Genomic DNA, 25645 nt, shown 5'->3' with positions numbered 1-25645 from the left:
CGGGGAGGGTGAGGGGTGAGGGACGGTGAGCGGGAAGAAGAGTTGATCCACCCCATTCCCCCGCCTCCATATACGCACATACTTTCTGTTGCACCCTCTGCCCCGAGAGTCTCAGATTCAAACGTTCTAACCACAAATTATCGGCGTTACCCTCCCTGAAGGGATATCAAATTGGGCGGGAGCTCCCGCGAACTCTGACCCCGAGCCTCCGCGAAGGCGTAGACCAGGAAGGGGGGGGGGGGTCGGCGCCCGCTTTCTCAAGAAAAGCGGCTTAACGCTCCTTCCGGTCCACGCTCTCCTGGGGCGGTACCCCCAAACCCGTCCTCCCCAGGACCCTGCAGCCGCCGGTCACCTCAGGGTTTCCCTCCGGCCTCCCCCCAGGGACTTCCTCCTCGCGGGTCCGCTAGGCCCCAGGACCCGGCGACGCGCACGGCTCGGCCCGCAGGCCCCGCCAAGCAGGCGGGCGGGCGGCGAGGTACCGCTTCGGGCCATTCCCGCCGCCATTTTCCGGCGACCGTCGCCGCCGCGTAGTGGGGGACGATTCCGGAGGAGGAGACTGCGCAGGGGCGCACCGGTCCCCGCCGTAGGGCAGAGGGGAGCGTCCGTTGGCACCAAGGATCCTTAGGATCTTCGAAGCTTCCGCTCGCTGGCTACCCCGTCCCGAGCTCAGGCCTCCTTTCGGGCCTTACCGATAAGCCCCTCACCTCACCCCAGATCCCCGCGTTCCCACTTACGCGGAAGAATCCCGCGTCCATCTTGCTGCCTCGCTCGGAGATCGCTCCCTATCCCAAGATGCACCGCGCCGCCGCGACGGAGGGCGGGACCGGCAGGGAAAGCCGAGCGCCGGGACGCAGAGCGCGCCGCTCCACCCGACCCACCAGCCGACACGAGGCCGCGCCTGCTCAGTGTGGCGAGCGCCCGGCACGCGTGCGCACGCGCGTTCAAGTAGGCGGGCTGCTACCAGGCTCAGAACCTCCCCAGTGGCCAGTCCGGGAGGAAAGCCTCGCGATCGCAACCAATGAGGGGGGGGCGGCGGGGGGGAGACAGAGATAGAGACAGAGAGAGGACAGAGAGAGAGCGAGAGAGACAGAGAGAGAGAGAGAGAGAGAGAGAGAAAGAGAGAGAGAGAGAGAGTGTGTGTCGTCGGGTCGCCCCGCCCTGCGAATCCTTTTGTGGAGCTCAATCGGCCTTGTTCCCGGAGCGTGAATTGACCCATCCTTCCACCCGTAGTGGCGGAGGCCTCCCGCCCTGGGGGACCCATGGAGCGATTGAAGAGAAAAGCTGTTACCTCAGAGTGACGCTAGTGGGGCCGCCCGTGTCGTTATGAAAGTTGTGACTGTGTTGTTTTTACGAGTTTGCCAGTTACGGAGATCGGCCCTGAAGTAGCCGAGCTATGCAGTATGAGTGAAATCTGCATTCTGGCCCTGCTCTCGGCTTTCCGTCCCGTCTCCGCACAACTCCTTAGCTTTGGGGAGAAGCTGGAACTGTGGTTTAGATGAATTTCGGTTTCGGCTGCCGTGTCCCCACGCTAGCGGGCAGGAAGCTGAGGAGAAACGTGGCCCCCGGACAGAGCCTGACGGAGAAGCGGCCTGCCTCCAGGCCTCGGGGCCCTCGGAGCCCTCGGCCTCCGCCTCGGTGGCCCAGCTCTGCCTCCCCAGCGCCCTGCTCCGGCAGCGAGGGCTCCGGCATCGGATGCCTTCTGCCAGACTTGCCCTAAGCGCTCTCTTTTTCTCTGAGAGGGAGCATGTGACCGTTCTCTGACCATCTTTTGTAAAATACCCCCCACCACACACGCACACGCAAGCACTCTGGCCTCCCTTTCCTGCTTTTTGTTCATAGCGCTCATCTTGAAACTATGTGTTTACACTTGTGGAATACCAACTGCCTCCTAACAACGTCATAGATTTCCAGCTCAGGTCTCTCTCCCGAGCTTCAAACATGTATCGGCAGCGTCCTCCTGGACGTTTCCACTTGGATAGACGGCTCCTGGTTCCTCCTCCTGTCTCCCGAACACCCTCCACCCCGCCAAAAACCGACCCGCTCCTCCCAAAGTCTTTCCTGCCTCGGTTGATGGCAGTATCTTTCCTTTTCTTTAAGACACAAGCCTTGGTTTCGTTCTTGACTCCTCTTCCTCTTATACCCCGGTTCCAAACTGTCAAGAACCCGTTCTGCTATCATCCCGCTTCAAAGCACTGTCATCTTTGGCCTGAACTTCTGCCCTGGGCTCGTAACTGGTCTCCCTGCTTCTGCCCTTGCCACTCAGCATCTATTCTAAATGCAGCAGAGTGATCCCGTTAGAAAACCTTAGGCGTATCATTCTTAAGCTCAAAACCTCCCTATTAATAGTCCCTTATTTTTCTCAGAGCAAAAGTGGAATCCGACCTGATGCTCCCCTATTTCTTCTTTGATCTCATCTAGTACCCTAACACTGGTCACTGCTTGAACTTCTTAAGCTAGCTCCTGCCTCAAGACCTTTGTAGTGGTAACTTTTGCTCTTCCCCCCAGATAGCTACTTGCAAATTTCAAGGTTTTACTCAAGTATCACTTACTCAATGAGGCTACCCTGACTGCCCCATTGGAAATTGCTCACATACTCTCTCTACATCCCTGATGTCTCTCTCTCTCTCTCTCTCTCTCTCTCTTTTTTTTTTTTTTTTGGCTGCGTTGGGTCTTAGTTGTGGCACACACCATCTTTTTGTTGTGGCTCGGGGGCTCTTCCTTGCGGTGCGTGGGCTTCTCTCTCGTTGCGTTGAGCAGGCTCCAGAGCGCGTGGGCTCTGTAGTTGCCGCACACGGGCCTAGTTGCCCCATGGCACGTGGGATCTTAGTTCCCTGACCAGGGATTGAACCCGCGTCCCCTGCATTGGAATGCAGATTCTAAACCATTGGACCACCAAGGAAGTCCCCCACTGATGTCGCTTAATCTACTGTTTTTCCCCATAGCATTTATCACCTTCTAGTATTTGTTTACCTATTTTTAATGTGTTTATTATCTGTTCCCCACACTAGAATGTAAGCTCCATAAAGTCAGGGCGTCTGTCTTTTTTGTACACTGATATGGCCCTAGCACCTAGAACAGTGTCTGGCACATAGTACAGGCTCAAATAAATTTTGCTGAATGAACAAAAGCTTTGCCAGAGGGTCGAAGATGGGGAAGTAACTGGTTTCCACATAACAAGCCAGTTAACCAGATGGGACTATGAAATCACAATGCACATCTTATTACTATTCTCGATGATTCTGATTAGTCGTTCTGTTTTACCCTTCCTTCACTGTTTCTGTTCTTTTGCTGCCAATCTTGTAAATGCTGGTTTTCTTTCTGGTTCTGTCATTGACTCTTTTGTCATTTCCCTCAAAAAAGGTGACCTATCCGTCCTCTCTTGGTTTCAATTACCTTTTTGTCTCTCAAACCTGTATATATCAGGCACAGGTCCACCCCAGACCTATATTTTCAACTTCCTGCTGACATTCGCTTGGATGTCTGTAGGCACCTCCAACTGAATTCATCTACCCATCTCACCCTCTTTTCCCATTCTCAATGAGTGAGCACATGTTTCTCCTTGTCATCGTTCTTCTCTTCACACTCTATAACCATCACATCTTGCCTTTTCACCTCAGTCAACTTCTTTCTGGCCCCGTTGCCTCTTGAATTCAGGCAGTTTGGGTTATTGTCTGGATCATTGCACTGACCTATTAACCATTTTCCCTGCCTTCAGGGTTGATGTCTCCATCCTATATCCAGAGTGATTTTCCAAGATGATAATCTTGATTCTTTCACTCCCTTGTTTAAAACTCATCGGTGGCTTCTCAGTTGTCCTCCAGATAAAGCCCAAACTAGTTACTGTGACTTACAAAGTCCTTTATGATTTGTCTACTGCTCCCTTCTCCAGACTCATCTCCTGAGTTAATCTGCTCCCTCTCCCCGTGTCTCACTTCTTTTTTTTTTTTTTTTTTGCTTTAAGCTTTAATTAAATATCACCTATTTCTGTGATAGCAACATCTATATAAATAACATGAGGCCAATAAAATTGCATAGGATTCTGAAAGTCAAACTAGTCTCTATCTCCCTAGTATTGTCACAACACTAAGAAGCCAAAAGGAGAAGAAACATAGTATCAGGAGCAATTTGTTTTGTACATCTCACATGGTACAGTTTGTGATAGGTTTATGGAAAAGTCAGGTTGCCCTTCTTTTTTTTTTTTTTTTTTTTGCCGTATGCGGGCCTCTCACTGTTGTGGCCTCTCCCATTGCGGAGCGCAGGCTCCAGACACGCAGGCTCAGCGGCCATGGCTCATGGGCCCCCAGGCGCTCCGCGGCATGTGGGATCTTCCCGGACCGGGGCACGAACCCGTGTCCCCTGCATTGGCAGGCGGACTCTCAACCACTGCACCACCAGGGAAGCCCGCCCTTCTTTTTTTTGACATTTGTTTTCTTTTATCAACATAGATGTCGGTTGCTTTTTTTTCTTATTAGTCATCAATTTTATACACATCAGTATATACATGTCAATCCCAATCGCCCAATTCATCACACCACCATCCCCACCCCCACGGCATGTCTCACTTCTAAACTGCAGCCACACTGAACTACAGACACGAGTCTAATGATGAACAGGTGAGGTTTCAAAAGTCAGTTTTTTGTCTGTAAGTTGGTAAGCCAAAAGAGACTAAGAAGTGACTCAAATGTCACATCCTCAGGTGAGACTTTCCTGAGCAGCCTTCCAGAAAACAGCAGAACCCTTGCCACCGCCCATCCTACCTTGCTTTATTTTTTCTTCATAGTACCTGACATTGTTATCTATTTTGTTTACATGCTTACTGTCTTTGCCCTCTTAAAAAAAAAAAAAAAAGCTCTATGAGGGCAAAAATCTTGGCCATCTTGTTCACCACCAAAGCCTTAGCGTCCGAACAGCATCTAGCACATTCTTGGAGGTCCACAGATATTTGTTGAATGAATGTATGAGTGAGAGTCTAAGGCTCAGTCACCAAAAGCATTTCTACCAATGAGTGAGTCTGGTCTTTGAAATATAACCATTGATTCTCTAAGGAAAAGTTCACATTGAAAAATCTGCTGAGGCAGAGAAGGCTCCTCCCTAGAGGTGCAGTGGAGAACTACAATACTTGGCAGTGAAGGTATTTGCAGACACCATCTCCTATAAACTCTGATTCTGTGCAGATCAAAATGGGCCTTAAAGCCAAGAAGCCATCCCCAGGGTGGCTCTTTGCTATACCTGGTCTTTAAGTCCTCAAACTGAACTTCCAAAAGCTAATAGGCATCCAGCCTTGCTGCTGATCCTCTAGGTATAGGCTCCATTTCCTCTACTGCTTTTCCTCATTGCTTGTTGATTGCTGTTAATGGTATAGGGGTTTCATTCGTTGCCTATTGTCCCTGTCCTCTAGACTCACTCCTACTGAAAATACATTCACCGCTGTGCTCAAAGACACTTTCCAGAGTAAAATGTATCAGCTTTTATCCATCAGTCATTTTTATCTCCGTTATGAGATTATTTTAGTCTATAGCTTGTTTGGTAAATTTGTTTCATTTTGAGATTGATGAAGAAATGTTTTGGGAATAAAGGAAAATAAAAGCTTAGTTGAATTTATCAATAATAGATCAAGCTGTCAAACTATAAGAAGATTTCTGTTTGTGTTTGCATATATAAATATCTAACGTAAAAGACATAGAAATAGCAACCTGGGGTTTTCTGAACCTCACACTTTCCTAGTCTAATAGCAAGGCTCACTAGATGGCGATCTACCCTTTCAGGATAATATACCTCTTTGGCCAGGACTTGTTTCTAGAAATAAGTAAATTATCACAAAGACATATGGTTTGATTTATTGTTTTTTACTGAGCCCTTACTCTGTGCTCAGCATGGTATTCTTAGATGTAGTAAGAGATACAAAGGAAGTTTAAGACAGTCCTCAGAGAACTTATAGCCAGAAAGATAACAGCAACAGGCAAAGAAGAAAACTGTAACTGTCTGCTTTCTAGCCCTTAGAAGCTCCTCCACAGATACTACGTTCAGACATTGTGTCGGCACATTTTTGAAAGAAGGGCTTGAAGGACAACAGAAGTGTCCGTCAGATGGGAAATAGGAGCCATAATTAGGAGAATTCTCTTTCCCATCTATGTTTTCTTGTGTTTCGATGACAGTATCTTTCTTTTATGTAGGGCCTCAAAATAATAGCACTTGCCCTTTTGTGGGGCATACTATGTCAGGCTTCATGTTAATGCTTTAAATGCCTTAGATAACTCAGTCCTCGCAATAATACCTAGTAGGTTGTTATGGGCTGAATTTTGTCCTCCCAAAATTCAATGTTAGAGTCCTAACCCCAGGTACCTCATAATGTGATTGTATTTGGAGATAGGGTCTCTAAAGAGATAATTAAGTTAAAATGAGGTCATTAGGTGGGCCTTAATCCAATACCATTGGTGCCCTTATAAGAGGAAATTAGGACACAGACATATAGAAAGAAGAACATGTGGCCATCTACAAGCCAAGAAGAGAGGTTTCAGAAGAAACCAACCCTGCCAACACCTTGATCTCAGACTTCTAGCCTCCAGAATTCAAGAAAAAAAATGTCTGTTGTTTAAATCAACCAGCCTGTGTTACTTTGTTGGAGCAGCCCTCACAAGCTAATGCAGAGGTATTATCTCCATTCTAAAGATGAGTAAAGTGAGACTGAGGAAGGAGAAGTTAGTTGGCGAAAATCACACAGCCAGCATATAACAGAACTCAAGTTCAGGGTTTGGTTTATCGCTGAGGGCTGAGACCACAACATTACAAACGACTTGACACTGAGGGAGGGAATGTAGACAGACCTTATCCTACTGGTCAGTGAGTAAGCAAACAAGCCTCCTCAGTCTGTTCAGTGAATGCCTCCCAGTCTCACCCAGGTGAGAGGAAGGGAAAGCCAGAGAGGCCTGGCTCAACTTTCTTCACCTTTGGGCTCAGAACTCTTCTGGCAGTGGTGGCCATAAGTGGCCAGTGATGCAAATCATTCTTGACTTCATTTAAAATGAGCCACAACTCCTGTCATTCTAAGAGGTCTTTCTTTTTTCTCTTTATCCCCCATACCCAAATTCCCTAGCTGGGCAGGGTCCTTATCACATTGTCTTGTAAATGTAGGGCTGGCTAGAAAACAGACACAGGGAAGTCAGCAAATATAAATTTGGATCACACACCTTCCCTTTCGGCCTCGGGGAATGGCTGAGGGGCTGTGGTCCAGTGACCCATGGGCAATGGATAAAGACATTCAGGCCAGGTGTAGAGTGTATGAATTATGACTTGACCCACTGCTTACATCCCAAGGAGGGTCACCGTGTCATCAACAAATCAGGATTGTCTAACTTAAACGAACCTACAACCAGATGAGTGGGGGTGGTAGAGCCAGCATGTGCACTCATCATATCTAGACACCTACTCCCACAGTAGGAGTGCCTGTCATTCCTCCACTCTCCTAAGGTCCAGGCAGCAGCTGGAAAAAGGCTGAGGAGCTTCCATACCTGCAAGGCAACTCATGGACCATCACAGGCACCCAGTATAGGTTGAGATGCTATGGGCTTCAACCTCATGCCAAAGAAGTATGTATAAATGTAAAGTGAATTAATAGAAATGTTAGTCTAGAATAGGTAGATTAGACATTTTATATTGGAAGTCTTTTGTTATATTAAATAATCCTATAATAAAAAATACAAAAATTTTAAAAGGCTACCTCTGGTTTGTTTCTATTTCTTATATAAAGCCAACTAAGTGAATACGAAACAATTCACTGCACAGACACTCTGTGGTTTGACACCCTAGAGTTGTTCTTTCCTAGAGGCCTAATTTTTATTTCCTGAACATTTAAGAGACACATCTGGACTGTTCTTCCTGCTTCACCCCAAGCTCCTCAAGATGGTGAATCTGGGCAGCCTGATTAAAAAAATGTAGATTCCTGGGCCTCACCCCCAGAGTTGCGATCTCTGTGGAAGGCAGGAATCTGCATTTTGAATAAACATCCCCAGGAAATTCTGATAGGGAATCTTACTTTGGGAAACACCGTTTTGATTTTTCACTAAGAAGATCCTGAGAGCTGATTCTTAAAGCCAGAATCCTCTGCTTTAGACTCTCAGGATAGTTTACGTCCCATTACCAGTTTTCCCCTGGTAAATCTTTGCAGAGCTCCACAACGATAGGCCAGTGCTTACTATATCCTCCAGAGGCTCCTTCTACATATAGTCCAACCCTCACCCTCCCACAGCTTTCTCTTCTTGTGGAGTAAACATAATTTCTCCAGAGTGGCTCTGGAGGGACTGCGGAGCCATCAAAGCCCCCTGTCTCAAACCTCAGAGAAGACTGGGGGCCTCTGACCCAGATAATGGACCCCTCACAGTTGCAGACCACTGCCAAATACCCCCTTTCAGTTGCGACTGGAAAACTGTGTCCACCTCTTGGTGAGTACAGAGCCAAAAGACACAACAAAGCCAAAGATCAGAAGAAAGGATTTATTACTTGCAGCAAGTAAGGAGAACACACTGGGGATCTTTCCTAAAGCAGCATCTCCCAGAACAGTAAAGTTGGGGAAGTTTTAAGCTGAGGGTACATGCATATTTATGAAGGGGCTTGGACAGTTGACAGAGTCCAAACTTTAGTTGATTGAAGTCACCAGGGTCAGTAAAGGTCAACATCATCGTCCCTTAGTTTCCGGTTGATCTGGTGGTTGAGTGCTTCAGGCTAACCTTTACCACTGAAAGATAACTGGGAGTCTTCACAACTGATATGTTATCTTTGCTATTGTTACTTCTCTTGCCTGATAGCAGGTAACGTTTCTGCATTCTTTTGTTCCCTTAAAATCATTAATTACTGAGACCTGTTCAAGGGCAAGCATTGTAGCCAGGATTAGATCACAAATGGCATCAGACCGAAATTCTCTGGACCACCCAGTTCCAGAAACTGCCCTGGAGACATTCCGGACCACCCAGTTCCAGGAACTGACCTGGGGACTTTGAACCCAGCCCAGCCTTCCCGCCTTTCGAGGGGCGGGACTAACGGTCCCCCAGGATACCCGAAAAGACCACCAAATAAGGAATACCCTGCGCCCTCCCAGATTCACCACACCCCTTTCCCTTCTTCCCCTATAAAGTCTTGCCCAACCCTCGCCCGGGTGCGACTTCTCTGGCCCCATTCTCTCGGACCAGTGAACCTCGCCCGGGAGCGCACCCTAATAAAGCTCACTTGAAGCTTTCCTCTGTTTCGCGGTGCCGTTTGTTAAGATCCGACCTTACAACTATCAGCTCTCTAAGAACGGGTGTCTCAAGTCTGAGCTCCACTTGACAGTCTTGTTTCTGGGAATATTACCCCCAAACTGGGTTTGCCTCTTGGTGGGTGTCAAGCCAATAGACACAACCAAGCCAAAGATTGGGAGAAGGAGGGATTTATTATTACTTGCAGCAAGTAAGGAGAACACCGGGGATCTTGCCCAAAGCAGTGGCTCCCGAAACAGCAAAATTGGGGATGTTTTTTGTTTGTTTGTTTGCTTTTTAATAGGTGAACCAGATATTTGCATGTTTGATCACATAAAGAAAATATCCATATAGTTAAAAAATGTTATCAGTTGTATAGTATAGATGCCATATAACAAATGTCTACGGGGTTCATCTGAAATTCTTTAACACTACGGACAGAATATAAACCCAAGTTAGGGTGAAAGCTATTCTTTCCGCAAGCACTTATGCACATCTTTTAAGATCGTCTAGGACAAGTTTGTAACAATGATAATAATACCCAGAATAACGATGATGGTGGTAACAGCTCACATTTATTGAGTTTTTAGCATATGTCAGAGCTGTTCTAAGTATTTTACATGAATTTATTTAATCCTTACACCAACGTTATGAAGTTAGAACCGTTACCTTCAAAACTGGGGAAGTTTTAAGCTAAGGGTATATTCATATTCATGAGGGGGCTTGAGCAGAGGAGAACTCAGCATAGAATTGGGGCAAAGGTTAACAGAGTCCAAGCTTTAGTTGATTAAAGTCAGGAGGATCAACATCACCCATCCTCCATGTGGGTGGGGACCTTACTTCCTGCAGAACTCAAAGATATATTATTATATATAAGATCATTAATTACTGAGACCTGTTCAAGGGCAAGCATTGCAGCCAGGCTTAGATCACAAAATGGCTTAGGCCAAAATGGGTTCTCTTAGGTTGAGAAAGCCATTCCTGGTTCTCTTTCTCCAGGGACCCCCTAACCTAATCTGCTTACAAACGTTGCCTTGAAGTTCAGGGTTATTTCTCCAGGATATCTGAACCTCTAGAAATATTCTACCACATTGATAGATGGTCCTCTGTGATTACTCTGGCATGAACTGAAGGCAGATCACTTTCCCCCCTGCCCCCCCCATGGACATTTGTGAATCCAAACATGTGTATTGTGCCTGCCATAAACTTCTGACTTGTGATGCCATCTTCCTGGGAAAGGGAAGTGTTTGAAGCTTTGATTCACAAAAATTGGGTGGGAAAGAAGGGTTGAGTCCTATTTAGATCTCTTGGGTTGTTATGAAGGTTGCTAAAGAAAATTGGGTTTTATAGATAATTTAGTTAATAGCATATGTTCCAAGGGAAAAGGCTTTTTAGTGGGCCAAATAAAAAAATTTGCTCCAGGGACTTCCCAGTGGTTAAGACTCTGTGGTTCCAATGCAGGGGGTGAAGTTCCATCACTGGTTGAGGAATAAGATCCTATATGGCCAAAAGATTAAAAAAAAAAATTGCTCCATTATGGAAAAAAGAAAATGGATAGACAATCATTGTTTGATCAGATAAAGAAAAAAGGATTTCTAGACTCTTGGTAGAAGATGCTTAGACTCTCAGATAGAAGTCAGTTGGGTAGGTGAGTAGCTAGTTTCCAGAATAAGTCTTAATCCCATTAAAATTCATCAGAAACTTGTTTTAAACATTTTATCAGAAATTTTGCTTTCATTTTTCCTAGAGGAAAGCTGTGAATTAGATCCCACAGAAGCATTTTTCCCTAGATCAAGTTTGGGACAATTTATCTTTTACTATGATTAAATAAGTTTATATTTCTAAAATGTTTAGCATAGTCCTTGGTATATACAAAACTTTAGAAGTCTTTGAGAGAGAGAAGAAAAGAAAGAGAAAGTTATTAGAAGCTACATATCTCTCTTTTTAAGCCTTAGCGCTTAACTCTTGTTAAGAAAAACTTCAAAATTTGGAAATAGGCTAAAAGGAATTATTGCATTTCTTTTTAATATTCTGGGGTATTGCCTAGCAGGTCCTATCAGTGATTATCCAGTTCTTTAGAGGAGTGTACTTTCATTTCATTTATTATTTACTATTGATTAAAACATGTAAAAACTCTGAAAGCCTAGATGTTAATTTGTAGAAGACTGAGAGCAATGCAAATGCTCTTTGTCCAATGGCAATACAAAAAAAATTTTACTGGAAAAGATAGCCACAAAGATTATGGTTTTATTGCCCTTTGGGCATTAATTTGTTTTCCTTTTTTTTCCTGATTTTCAGTATTTCATTCTCTCTGTTGAGATGATGTCCATTGATCTGTTTTTTTTGTTTTGTTTTGTTTTGTTTTTTCCCTCTGGCCACACCACACAGCGTGCAGGATTTCAGTTCCCCGACCAGGGATTGAACCCAGGCCACAGCTGTGAAAGCCCGGAATTCTAACCACTAGACCACCATGGAACTCCCATCCATTGATCTGTTTCTAAGTTCACTGATCATTTCCTTGGTTGTATCCAACCTAATGTTGATCACATCCAAAGCGTTTTTGATTGTGGATACTGTATTTTCCGTTTGGGGATTTCCATTCTTTCTTTCTTTTTTTTTTTTTAATAGTTTCCAAATCTCTCCTGAAATTTCCTATGTCTTCAGTCACTATGTAGATCTTCTCCTGTAGACTCTAACAAATTTATCAATTTTATCTCAAATTCTTTGTCTGCTAGCTCCAATGTCTGGGTCATTTGTGGGTATCTTTATACTGACTGATCTTTCTCTTTATTACAGGTCACAGTTTCCTGTTTTGTTGAATGTCTAATAATTTTATTATGTATTTGACATTGTGGATGATATGTCATAGAAACTGTATTCTGTTATCTTCCTCTGAAGAATGTTGTTTTATTCTAGCAGGCAGTTAAATTACTGACAGATCACTTTGACCATGCTTTGTTAGGCAGGTACATTTCAGGAATTGGGGTCTCACAAAGAAAGGAGAGAAATAATAGGGCAAAAATAAGTTTTTGAAGAAATACTAGCCAAAAATTTGGTTTAAAAAACAGTACCCAAAGATCCAGGTAGCTCAACAAAACTTAAGGAGGATAAAGTCAAAGAAAACCACACCTAGGCACATCATTATCAAATTGTTGAAAATCAAAAATAAAGAGAAAATATTTAAAGCAGCAAGAGAAAATTGTTGCATTGCAAATAGGGGAGCAAAAATAGTTGCATTGCAAATAGGGGAGCAGTGGTAAGAATGACAACTGATTTCTTACTGGATTGGAAGCTAGCAGATGTTGGAACTACATCTTTAAAGGGCTCGAGAAAAAAGAAAAGTCAACCTAGAATTCTATATCTAGTAAAAATATTTTTCAAAACTGAGGGTGAAATCAAGATGTTTTCTGATAAATCAAAGCTGAACCGATTTTTCACCAGCAGACACTCACCACAAGAAATTCTAAAGGAAATTAAGTAGGTTGAAAAGGAGTGATAACAATTGGAAATTTAGATCTATAGAAAGGAAGGAAGGGGGGCTGAGTTCCCTCCCTGTTGGTTGTTTGGCCTGGGGTGACTCAGCACTGGAACCCACAGGGTCCTTGGTGGAGCTGGTGGTGGACTCCAGGAGGGCTCAGGCCAGGGAGTGCTTCCCAGAACTTCTGCTGCCAGTGTCCTTGTCCCTGCAGTGAGCCACAGCTGACCCCTGCCTCTGCAGGAGACCCTCCAACACTAGCAGGTGATAAGAATGGAGGTGAGCCTGATGATGCTGAACTGGTAAGGCTCAGTAAGAGGCTGGTGGAGAATGAGGTGCTCAAGGCTGTCCAGCAGTATCTGGAAGAAACACAGAACAAAAACAAGCCAGGGGATGGGAGCTCTGTGAAAACTGAAGAGGCTGATAAGAATGGCACTGACAGTGGCAATAACAGGAAATGAGACCTGAAGGCAGGCAGGCCCCCGCCGTGAGACGCATCCGTGAGAAGCATCCCTGCTCCTTCTGCCCAGTCAATGGGCTAATCTGCATTGTGCTGTTTAAGTGTGTGTCTCTTGTCCAATCTGTGGAGATTGCCTAACGCTTTCATGATTGATGTGTTTGCATTCCTGAAACACAACAGAAGAAAAATGGAGTGCTGGGACTATCAGAGGAAATTAATTTATGAAGGAAGAATGGCACTGGTTTCAGTTGCCCTCAGCCGGGGCTGTGGGAGAGAGGAGTTTGTGTTATGCCTCGTGGACTCAAATTAAAGGCCATGGAAGGGGCCTTGCTGTAAATGGAATACTGCCATTTATATTGCTTAGCAAGGCATTTGACTACTTTATCTGAGGCCAAAACATACACAGAGCTAACGAGTGCTACGATTAAAATGATCACTGTTGAAATTTTTATCCATACAGTTAGTCCATAATGTTTCATGTTTGTCCTATGTGAGCTGTTGCTATGCAGTGATCTTGTTTCATGTAAATGATATATTTTTGGTGAAATGCAACCTTTTCTATACATGTGGGCAGCATTTAAAGGTTTCTTTTTAACCCTCTTTTGATAAGTCGGTGTGCCATATTGAATGTTTTTCATTGGCATTTGCACATAAAATGTATCATATAATTTTTTTCCCATAGGCCAGAAAGCTTTTGGAATCCAGGACTTAATTAATGAAGCTTTGTGCGAGAGAGGATGGGTCTGCAGTCCAAAGTGAAACAGATAAAGGAACTTTTATTAAAGCCTGAGACTCAGGCCAAAATTAGGAAGGAGCTTTTTGAAGGAAGTTTCATTAACAACAGTTATGAAGGAAATGATGTTGATTTCAGCGCAATTTTGGCTTAAGCTCTACATTGCTATTGTGGTACCAGAGTTTATGAAGTCTTTTCAGCTCATTAAATAGCTCTTTGGTAAATATCGAAGAAGTGTTCTGATAGAGTCTGCACAACAGCAAACCAACACTGGTAAGGAATTAACAATTTCTTACCAAAGAAAACTGATTCTGCACTGTTATTTTTAAGCTGAATTTGTGTTTTAGGATGTTTATCTCTATAATATCGAAATTCATTTTATAGAAGGGACTTCTTAATTAGCCATTGTGAGATGTTCCTTGCTTCTTAGCAAATAAAATATACAGACCGTGGAAAATCATTTACAGACCAAAAAAACCAGTATTTTAAGGGTAACTTGTCTCCTGTTGACATGATTTTTGTTGTTGTTAAATCAGAAGAAGCATTGTTCACATGTATCTATGCCTAGTGTTACTTTTAATGAGACTTTGAATGTTTATTGATCACCAGTACTTGAATGAACATTTTTAAATGTAATTATTGCAATCACTGGTTAAGAATGTTTTATAATGTCCATATGTGTTATTTTTCAATGATCAAAATGTAATTTGCTTTTTCATTTCTTAATGAATGTTTGGGATTTTTATTTTCTACTTTTCAGAAGATAAGCCCCAGGTCTTACTGTATCCCTCACAATCTGAATTTGTTTGCACTGGTTCATTTCTAAAGAAAATTCTTGAAAAATTTCCCTCCCATATGATAATCACTGGTAACAGCTTTTCTATAGTCAGTGCAAAATTACTGCTACTAAGAGATCATGATGGAGGGTGAAATTATTAGAGATCAAATATGTAATCATTTCAAAGATAAAATCCAGTTTACTCATGGATTTTAGCTATTTTTTCACTGGGTAAATTATGCTACATTTATTTATAAATGAGTTTATGCATTTTCATGCCTCCTAATAAATGTATTTTTTTCCTGTAAAAAAAAAAAAAGGAGAGGAAAGAAAGAAGAACAATGGGAATGGTAAATAAGTGGATGAATATTTAAAAATACAACTTTTTGTTCTTTTCTTAAATTTCTTGAATGTCAATTGACTTCAAGGCAAAACTAATAACAGTGTAAGTTGGGATTTTTTTTTAACACATGTAGACATAAAATATGTGGCAACGACACAAAGGACAGTAGGGGTGTAAGTGGAATTATACCATTGTAAAGATGTCAGTTTTCTCCAAACAGATTTATTTTTATTGTCCATTACCCAATAAAAATCCAAACAGAAGTTTTGAGGAAATTGCAAGCTGATTCCGTTATTTTTATGAAGACAAATGTCCAAAAATAACCACTGCTAAAGAGCAGTTTAAGGTGGGAGGACTTGACCTCCTGTATTAGTTAAGAAAATGCAGTATCTTAAGTGAAGTAAGTCAGAAAGAGAAAGACAAATACCATATGATATCACTTATATGTGGAAACTAAAATATGACACAAATGAACTAATCTATGAAACAGAAACAGACTCACAGACATGTAGAACAGACTTGTGGTTGCCAAGGGGGAAGGGGCATGGGAGAGGGATGGATTGGGAGTTTGGGATTAGCAAATGCAAACTATTATATACAGGATGGATAAACAACGAGGTCCTACTGTATAGCACAGGGAACTATATTCAATATACTGTAATAATCCATAATGGAAAAGAATGTAAAAAAGAATGTATATATATGTATAACTGAATCACTTTTCTGTACAGCAGAAATTAACACGTTGTAAATCAACTATACTTCAATAAAAGAAATTTAGAAAAAACAACAAAAAAACCAACAACATAAAAGCAAACATATTGACAAACTCACCAAAGAAAACAATAGCATAGAAAAAGCCCCACATGTATATGAAAATTTGACATAAGACAGAGGCAGCTTTGTAGATATTAGAGAAAGGATGAGTGACACCGAGGCAACTGGTTATGCATATAGAAAAAATGAAATTGGATTCATACTTCACCCTACACATAAAAGTTCATTCCTAATGATTAAAAACTTTCATGTGAAAGGCAAAACTTAAAAAAAAAAAAGCTTCAAGAGCATATCTTTAAGGCCTAAGGATAGGAAAGATTTCCTTAAACAAGATACAAAAAACCTGCTAACTATAAGATAAAAATAGGAATAAATTTGAATACATTAAGTAAAAAGTGTTTGTTCATCAAAAGATACCACAAAGATGGGACTCCTCTGGCAGTCCAGTGGTTAAGACTCTGCACTCCCCATACAGGGGGCACGGGTCTGATCCTTGGTCAGGGAACTAAGATCCCACATGCCACATGGTGTGGCCTAAAAAAAAAAAAAAGATATCATGAAGGGAGTCAAAAGACAAGTTGTAAACTGGCAAACTGGGAGAAGATATTTGCAACAAAATTATTGAAACTGAGAAAAGATTAACATCTAGAGTAGATACTGTTACAAACTACCATAAACAAGAAAAAGACACACAACCCAACGCAAAGATGGGCAAAGACTTGAGCCAGCATTTCACAGAACTTATCAACATATGACAAGATGCTCAACCTCTCTAGAAATCTAGGAAATGCAAATTAAGATCACAAGGTACCAGTTTACATCTACTAGACTACTCAAAATTATGAAGTCTAGTGATACAAAGTGTTGAAGATGTGGATTAAACAGAACTCTCATGTACTGCTGGTGGAAGAGGAAATTTTACAAACACTTTAGAAAATAAGTTGGCATTATTGAATAAAATTAAAGATGTGCAAGCCTTATGACCCAGCATTTCTACTCCAAACAATTGTATGCATGTACCAAGAGATATGTATAAAATATTCATAGCAATATCCTTTCTACTGGCAAAAACTTGGAGGTAAACCTAAATGTCTGTCATCAGGATAATGGGTAGATTGTAACATGTTTCCAAAGTGGAATATCATGCAGAAAGAAACAGAATTATGTACAGCTACATGCAACAAAATAGATGAAACAGAAATATAAAGTTGACTGAAAAAAAAAAGAAGTTGCAGAAGACTATGCACACTATAAGCTCATTTATGAAAAGCTGAAAAAAAACTAGCAAAACTAAACAATGTATTATTTTAGGGAAGCACACATTTATGACAAATTTATTTTTAAAATGAGGAACATTCAGGAAAATGGTTCCCTGGTGCGGGGTGGGTGAGAATAGAGAATATGATAGGGAAAGAACACAGAGGTAGATTATTAAACAGCACTGGTAATGCTGCAACTCGAGTTGAGTTAGAGTGGTTCAGAGCCATTTTTTAAAATGTTACATATTTTATTTGGTATTTTACAAATACGACACAATGTGGGGGAGAAAAACTCCTGGCAATATGGTTAGATCGTTGAACTCAATAGCTGGGATGCAAAAGACAATGGACTCATATTTTCAAAGTGCTGAAGGCAAAGAACTTTGACACTAGAATTTTATCTCTGGTTATACTGTCATTTATTTATTTATTTTTAAAATAAATTTATTTATTTTGTTTATTTATTTTTGGCTGTGTGGGGTCTTTGTTGCTGCACACAGGCTTCCTCTAGTTGTGGTGAGCGGGGCTACTCTTCATTGCAGTGTGCGGGCTTCTCATTGTGGTGGCTTCTCTCGTTGTGGAGCAGAGGCTCTAGGCGCGCGGGCTTCAGTAGTTGTGGCACGTGGGCTCAGCTGTTGTGGCTCGCGGGCTCTAGAGTGCAGGCTCAGTAATTGTGGCACATGGGCTTAGTTGTTCCGCGGCATGTGAGATCTTCCCGGACCAGGGCTCGAACCCGTGTCCCCTGTATTGGCAGGTGGATTCTTAACCACTGTGCCACCAGGGAAGTCCTATACTGTCATTTAAATACTCGAGGAAAATAAATATTTATTCAAGGTCTCAGAAATGTTGCCATGTAAAGACCTTCTCTGAAATCCCTCCTGAAGTAAGCATAAAGCAAGAAGAGAACTGAATCCAGGAGAAAGCAATGAGATATGGGGAATAAAGGAGAATAAATGAATTAATAAATTTTATTAGTGTCTAAATAGTGATTTCTCCCCTTCCCTCCCTCTCCCCCCTCAAGAAAAACAAAAAAACAAACAACAACAACAAAAGAACCCAAAGGTTGCAAACATCAGAACTAAACTCTATGTGCTCTTACCTGGTAATCAGAGAAATGCAAATGAAAAGAACAATTAGATAATATTTTATATCTGTAATAATGCCAAACATTAGAAACGCAAGGTACTTCAAAGGGCCAGGAAGGATATGGAGGAAACAGGATTTTCCACAAATTGTTCATGGGGGTAGGCATATATTATGTGTGCTTTCTCCCTGGCAGGACTTTTGGCTGTACTTAGTTGAATTAAGCATATCTATGTTTGTCCTGTGACTCACCAATTCTACTCCTGAGTATACATACCATCCCACTCTCTCCACTCCCCACCCCCAAAATACCGAAAAGGTCTTTCACACAGGTTCATAAGGTGTACGTTGCAGAAAGTTTATTTCATGCTGTGTATATAGCTGGAGCTGCAGGTAAACCGTGTGTCCCCCGTCAAGGAGGCGGATGAGAAAATGTGGCATTTGATGGCACACTAGGCAGCGGTCAGAAGTAACGAACTGGATTTACATTCAGCAGTACGGTTCGATCTTAAATATGTTTAGCGAGAAAGTAAGAAGCAGAATATCTACACGATATTTATGTAAATTTATGTACATTCAAAACATTTATTCTTAAATGAACACTGTATATTTTTCAAGACACTTTCATTCACCCCATCATGTATTCAATAGTATTTTTTTTAATACTGGTTGTCTGTCAGGCACCACTCTTGACGTTGGGAATATAGCAGCACACTAAGCAAAATTGTGTTTTTTATGGAACTTATATTCTACTAGAAGAAGAGAGATGACAAGGAAAAATAAATGAGGAACACAGGATGGAGATTGTGGGTGGAGGAGATGTGCTATTTTATACAGGGCGGCTGTGGAAGTCCTCTCTGATAAGGAGACCTTGGGGCAGAAGCCTGTTTTAAGAGGAACAAGACTGGTTATGTGAGGGAAGAGAACGCCGGGCAAAGAGAACAGTATGTGCAAAGGTCCTGAGGTGGGAGAACGTTTGGCATGTTTTAGGACATTAAGGAGGCCAGTGCATGGCCCGAGTAGAGTGAGAGAGGGAGTTACAGGAAGTGAGAGATGTGGTGGGCGAGGTCACACAGGACCTTGCAGGCTGTGGTAAGTGCTGAGGGTTTTGCTTGGAACAAAATGAGAATCCATTAGATGCTTTTTAGCAGAGGAGTGAAAACATCTGGCTTATTTTTACAGGATCACCATGGTTATTGTGCAGAGGCAAGACTAGAGGCTGGGAGAGCAGTGAGGAGGGATTACAGTGATCCAGGACACGGTGCTGGTAATTTAGAATAGGGTGGTAGGAGAGATGTGAAAGGCAAATCTTTAGAGAAAAAAGAAAAGCTGCCAGAGAGTATCTTCAAGAACTAGGGATGGGAAATATTTCAAGCAAGGTATTTTCAGAAGTGTTAACCATAAAAGAAACAAATTACATTTGTTCCTCAAAAGATACCACCAGGGCTTCCCTGGTGGCCCAGTGGTTGAGAGTCCGCCTGCCAATGCAGGGGACATGGGTTCGTGTCCCGGTCCGGGAAGATCCCACGTGCCACAGAGCGGCTTGGCCCGTGAGCCATGGCCGCTGAGTCTGCGCGTCCGGAGCCTGTGCTCCGCAACGGGAGAGGCCACAACAGTGAGAGGCCCGTGTACCGCAAAAAAAAAAGATACCACCAAAAGTAAAAAGACAAGTTGCAAACTGGGAGAACAGAGAGAGTTTTAAAAAGAGCAGACAATTTATTAATAAATGGGTGTGAGGGAACAGGAGGAACCTGAGATGTTGCTGAGGGTTCACTGGGAGGGAAAGACTGGGGAAGAGTAAGTTTAGGTGGAAAAAACAGGAGTTTGGTTTGGTTTATGTTTGGGACGCCCGTTAGACATCCAAGTGGAGGTATTGAGGAGTCTGTTGGCCATTTATCTAGAGTAGAATTCAGGGGAAAGGTCTGAGGATACACTTTTGGGAGTTGCAGTAGATAGAAGGTATTTAAATCATGGGGTTAGATGAAGTCACGTAGAGACCATAACAGCAAGAGAGCCTGAGACCAAGCCCCGAGACACTCCATTATTTAGCAGGAGGGAAGGTGCTGCGGAGCCAGCAAAGAGGCCGAAAAGGAATGGCCGCTGAGGTTGGAAGAGAACCAAGAGAGCGTGGGGTTCTGGAGGCCAAGCGGGGAACCATTTCCAGAAGGAAGGAGCAATAGGCTGTGCCCGACTCTGCTGCTAAGCTGATAAAATGAGCGAGGAGGACTGAATAGTTTGGGCAAAGATAATTTAATGCAATGATGGGGTTGAAAGCCTCACTACTAGAGAGAGCTTTAGAGAGACCAGGAAAAGAAGTGGGTAAGGCAAGCAGAGACAGCACTTTTTTTTTTTTTTTTTTTTTTTTTTGGTGGGGCTGAAGATACAAGGACTCTCCATTCAAACAGTAATATAGGGCTTCCCTGGTGGCGCAGTGGTTGGGAGTCCGCCTGCCGACGCAGGGGACACGGGTTCATGCCCCGGTCCGGGAAGATCTCGCATGCCGCGGAGTGGCGGGGCCCGTGAGCCATGGCCGCTGAGCCTGCATGTCCGGAGCCTGTGCTCCGCAACAGGAGAGGCCACGACAGTGAGAGGCCCGTGTACCGCAAAACAACAAAAAAAAAACACCCCCCAAAACCCCAGTAATATAAAAAGAATAGAGACACACACACACAAATCAGGCCATGAGATTAGCAGCTAATCCCCCTCCTCCCTGTCACTCCTGGATCCAGTTACGTGATTGAAGTTTAACTGATGTTTATCCTCACCTCCTCCTGCTTCCCCCTCTGTCCAGGGCTCTGGTCTTCGCTGGAGCTTCCACCAGCAGGTGGGAGAAGGGAGGCAGACCTTGGAGAAGCCTGTGTGTGGCAGCTTGGTCCTCCGAGAACAGGTGGGGTGGGGACACGGGGTGGGCTGCCGTCCGCTCTCTCTCTTCCAGCCTTCTTCGTGGCCCCAGGCAGCCCTCCAACCCCAACAACGTGGCCAGCCCGTGCCTGATGACACCGTCCCTCTGGCCTCTCAATTTCGCCTCTACAGCCCCTGTGAGACTGCCAAACCCTGATGGTCCTCGTGCCAAAGCCTCCGCTTCCCTCAGATACAGCTCTTTCCCTTAGCAGAGCTCCCTGGCCAGGGCGTCCAACCTCCACAGACCCCTGACCTGGAGGAGTTAGAGGCTAGAAGTTTGGGGCAGGGGTGGGGGCAGTTTATCCCACCTGTCACTCGAGTGGACCATCATCACCATATGACAACCTGCCCCAGCATCTCCAGGAAGGGACTGCAGTGGTGACACCTCCCTCAACAGCTCAGGCCACGCGGACATGGGACGTAGTTGCTCTGTAGATAAAGCAGTGAGCGGCAGAGCCCAGCCAGGACCCGCCCCGCCTGCACTTCACTGCCCACGCCCCTCTTTGAGTTAGGAGCGTAAGGCTGCACACACCAGCGCCCCTATTGCCAGACTGGACCAACAAGGCATAGTCCCCGACTTCTTGGGGCACTTCTTGCAGTGGGACAGTCACTGTGGTCAGGATCTCCAGCCCCCGACCCCCCGAAATGAAGCACCATGGCCAGACCACCCGTGAGGTTGGTGCCAGTCGGCAGCCAGATTCAGCTACCCCAATCATGCAGGTCTGAACCTGATTTTTCCCCTTCAGCATTCTGAGGTCTCCTGGGCCCATCTTTGCGCCCCGTGCTCCCTCCTCTCCTCCTCTGAGACCCCTCCCCCCCCACTTCCTTTTCTTCTTCCTCTGAGCTCTGCTTCTCCTTCAGAGGATGCTCCTGTCTTCCACATCAGTGACTTCCATGTGTGACCCAGAGCATGTGCTTATCCTCCCACCTCGACTCACAAAGAGAGGCGATAGTTCCACCGAGGACCCACCATCTCGCAGACAGGACAGGGCCCTCCCATTGTGCTCCAGACAGTGGTAAGAATGAGGTTCCAGGGCAGGGGGCATGAGGTTGAGGAAGACATCTCCCAGGAGCCCACCCCAAGCAAAACTGAGTAAAATCTGGAGTGGAAAGCAGTGTCAGGGGACCTGGACTCCTCAGGGATAAGGAAGTGGAAGAAAAATGGAGCTGCAGAGATCGGCACTGTGGCCCCAGTGCATAGGCTGTGCTCATGGTCACGTCCATGTCCTCTGTGGGAGAGGCTGTCATGGCAGTGGCCATGGCTATGGCCATGGGGCAAATCCTCCATGCTCGTGACCGGGAGTGTGCCCACGCCAGATGCTCTTGTGAGTGTGGCCACGGGCACAGGCGAGACTGTCCTTGGTAGAAATCCACACCTGGGTGCCTGCGGCTGTGACCACAGAAGTTCTCATGCAGGCCTCCATGACCCTCATGTCTGGTCACCAGAAGCCCCAAGGCCACCCAGGTGAGCAGTCCCACAGCCACCCAGTGCGGGTCCCTGGGCCTCAGGCCACCAAGCTTACCAGAGGGACAGAGACAGTGACTCCACTTGACCTTCAGCTCTATACCTGTGTGGGGTCAGCTTTATTCCACTCATGCCCTCTGTCCACTTCTCTGGTCGCTCCTCCCTTCCATTCTGTCCCCACCCTCGTTGTTCCCAAGACTCTTCCTAAGAGTACGCCGCAGACAGCACTTTTGAAGAATTTTGCTATCAGGGAAAGCAGAGAGGTGGCCCAGTGCCTGAAGGGGCCCGAGTGGTCAATGGAAAGTTTTTGCTTGTTATTTTTAATGAGATAAATTAAATAAATGAAAGGGACTGTCTATGGTGGAGATGAAAAGTAGGAGTGGCGATTCAGGGTGAAGTGGAAAACGTAAAATAAGAAGGGGCTCACTTGGTCAGAGATGACGGCGCCGTGAACTTGGAGAGAATGGTGGAGGGGCCAGGCAGGGAGGAGAAGCAAACACACAGAACAAAACAAAACAAACACCACCCTCTTCTCCCCTCCTTTATTATGCAGAGCAAACTGCCCAATTCACAGATTCTTCCAGTCAAGGTTGTGAATACTGAGACATAAAAGTTTTGTATCTTGTTTACTCCATATGCCTCCTAAGACAAGAACTGGAAAGCTAGAAAGAATGCCTAAATTGGTTGTTGTATTTCTCTGAGATCAATTAAGGCACTGCAGCATCTTTAAGGACATCTGGGGGCCCAGGTAACATTCATTCAAGCGATTGAGTTGAGGCAGGAAGGGACCCTCTCTGCTACTATCTGGGCTGTGATCAGGTAGAGGGTTTCATGTCACTAGAGACCTGAAGGTCATTCTTGTTTTTACCTGCTTCTCCCAAACGTGGGCAGACAGTCAAGAGTCCAGGACAGTAGTATCTGCTGAACCACAGTAGTTCGCCTCTTTGCCAGGAAATTTTCTGTATGGGGAATGGGTGTCCTGGGACAAAGGGCTACAGAGCTGATACAATGCCCCCCTGTGTGTTCCCATCCAGTGGGCCGGAGAGGATTCCTGGAGACATTTTTGTTGGGTTACTGCACACCCACAAATAGCTACTTAAAAAAAGGAAAAGAACAAAACTTCACAATTAGAGGGCTATTTACAAAAGGCATTTAAAAATTAACAGACACACAGATGCTCCTGTTACTTTTTGCAATAGACTTGAAACTGTTCTCCCAGCCTCCAGTCTCTCCCACACCAATCCATTCTGCACATTATAGCAAGATTCATCTCCTTAAAGCACAGATCTGATCTGGTCACTTCCACACTCCAGCACCTTCTGTGGCTCCCCATTGCCCTTTATTTATTTATTTATTTAGATGGCTGTGTTGGGTCTTTGTTGCTGTACGTGGGCTTTCTCTAGTTGTGGCGAGTGGGGGCTACTCTTCGTTGCGATGCACAAGCTTCTCACTGCAGTGGCTTCTCTTGTTACGGACCATGGGCTCTAGGTGCACGGGCTCAGCAGTTGTGGCTCGCAGGCTATAGAGCACAGGCTCAGTAGTTGTGGCACACTGGCTTCGTTGCTCCGTGGCATGTGGGGTCTTCCCGGACCAGGGATCGAACCCACGTGCCCTGCATCGGCAGGTGGACTCTCAACCACTGCGCCACCAGGGAAGCCCAAAGCTGTTAGTTTTTAAAAAGGCAAGCTGCAAGCTGACAGAGGACTTATATCCAGAATACATATAAAACTCTGACCAGTCAGTAATGAAAAAGGAAAGAAGCAAATACAAAAACTGGACAGACAAATGGAAAGATAACTTCATAGAAGATGAACCCTAATGAAATTGAAATGGCCAATGAACATATGAAAAAGCGATCAGTTCCATTAATCATCAGGGAATACAAATTAAAACCATAATGAGCACCCACTGCACACACATCAGAATGAGTGAAATGGAAGATTCTGAACATATCCTAGTGTTAGTAAAAGATGGGGAGCAGGTGGTTAATAAAAGATGGGGAGGGCTTCCTTAGTGGCACAGTGGTTGAGAGTCTGCCTGCCGATGCAGGGGACGCCGGTTCATGCCCCAGTCCGGGAGGATCCCACATGCCGCGGAGCGGCTGGGCCCGTGAGCCATGGCTGCTGAGCCTGCGCGTCCGGAGCCTGTGCTCTGCAACAGGAGAGGCCACAACAGTGAGAGGCCCGCGTACCGCAAAAAAAAAAAAAAAAAAAAAAAAAAATCCTACCCATTCTTCCAGGTTCTTTTTAAATACTCCCTCATTAACATTCACAAAGTCACAAAGTCTCTGGGATAAGAGTAATTGGTGGCGACTTTACTTCCTCTATGATTTCACAGCACTTTGGGATCCTGTGATCACTTGCCTGGAAGCATGTGCATGGAAAGAGCAAGAGCTTTGGGGACCTGGGTTCTAGTGCCGGCCACTTCCCATGTGGGTGGCCACGAGCAAGTCCCCCACAGCCATATAGTACTTAGCTACAAGCAACAGGAAGTGACCCTTGATTTCAACAGAAAAGGGAATCAGGTAGTTGCTAGAATTCCTGGAAGGCTAGAACCAGGCTCAGAGATATGATGCCCGGTGTGATGCTTAAAATCCTACTACAGAACTAGTTTGGTACAGATACCATGGCTGATGTTGTCGGGCACAGCTCACATAGTCAACGCCAATGGGCACTGGGTCTGGACTCAGGAATGCCCCTGCCACTGCTGCTAGAATCCCTGATGTGGCTGCCTCTTGAAGTGGAGGGTGCCAACACACCTGCCACCAGAGCAGATCCTGCAGTTCCTATCCCTCGAGGTTGCCAACTTCTGGATTCAAAGTCTGCAGCACAGGTGTCTGATTGGCAAAGCCTAGGTCATGTGACCTCCCCCTAGCTGCAAGAGACTCCGAGAAAATGAGTGTCTGGCCTTTCCAGTTTTTATAGCAGGAGGTGGTCTTGTCTCTTAAAGTAGAGGACTTCCCAAACACAGGAATGGTCACTGCTGGGGCTCAGAGTAGCCTGCCCAAGATACGCCATGATGGCATATTGATTATTTTGAATTAAAGTTACTTGAGAAACAGCTAGTACAAAAAAAAATGATATTAAAGAAAACCTCTCTGACCCCCCTGTTTCTCCCTGATAGTGGGAAATAAATCTCCCATGG

The 25645-nt window shown here is 44.6% G+C and overlaps 2 protein-coding genes and 1 pseudogene across 8 annotated transcripts in view; 1 reads left to right on the top strand and 2 right to left on the bottom strand.

The window, feature by feature from the left end:
- Nucleotides 1-865, bottom strand: part of SRRM1 (serine and arginine repetitive matrix 1) — a 32617-nt gene extending 31752 nt beyond the window's left edge. For 6 of the 7 annotated variants that reach the window (XM_060016408.1, XM_060016383.1, XM_060016390.1 and 3 more), the window contains exon 1: nucleotides 735-864. In XM_060016408.1, coding sequence (XP_059872391.1) covers nucleotides 735-755 — 21 coding nt within the window. In that variant the 5' untranslated portion in view covers nucleotides 756-864. Of the gene's footprint in view, nucleotides 1-734 lie in introns of all 7 variants that reach the window. The other variant, XM_060016453.1, reaches the window with a different exon arrangement.
- An 11762-nt stretch (nucleotides 866-12627) lies between these two features.
- LOC132413016 (A-kinase anchor protein 7-like) lies at nucleotides 12628-13163 on the top strand. Its single transcript, XM_069540459.1, has 2 exons — nucleotides 12628-12704; nucleotides 12917-13163. Exons 1-2 carry the CDS (start codon nucleotides 12628-12630, stop codon nucleotides 13161-13163), a joined length of 324 nt encoding a protein of 107 aa, XP_069396560.1.
- A 142-nt stretch (nucleotides 13164-13305) lies between these two features.
- On the bottom strand, nucleotides 13306-25518 carry LOC132433432 (zinc transporter SLC39A7 pseudogene; annotated as a pseudogene).
- Nucleotides 25519-25645: the final 127 nt, after the last annotated feature.

Source organism: Delphinus delphis, chromosome 1 (genome assembly GCF_949987515.2).
Source record: "Delphinus delphis chromosome 1, mDelDel1.2, whole genome shotgun sequence".
Taxonomy (NCBI): Eukaryota; Metazoa; Chordata; class Mammalia; order Artiodactyla; family Delphinidae; genus Delphinus; species Delphinus delphis.
This window is presented reverse-complemented; position numbering and strand designations above follow the sequence as displayed.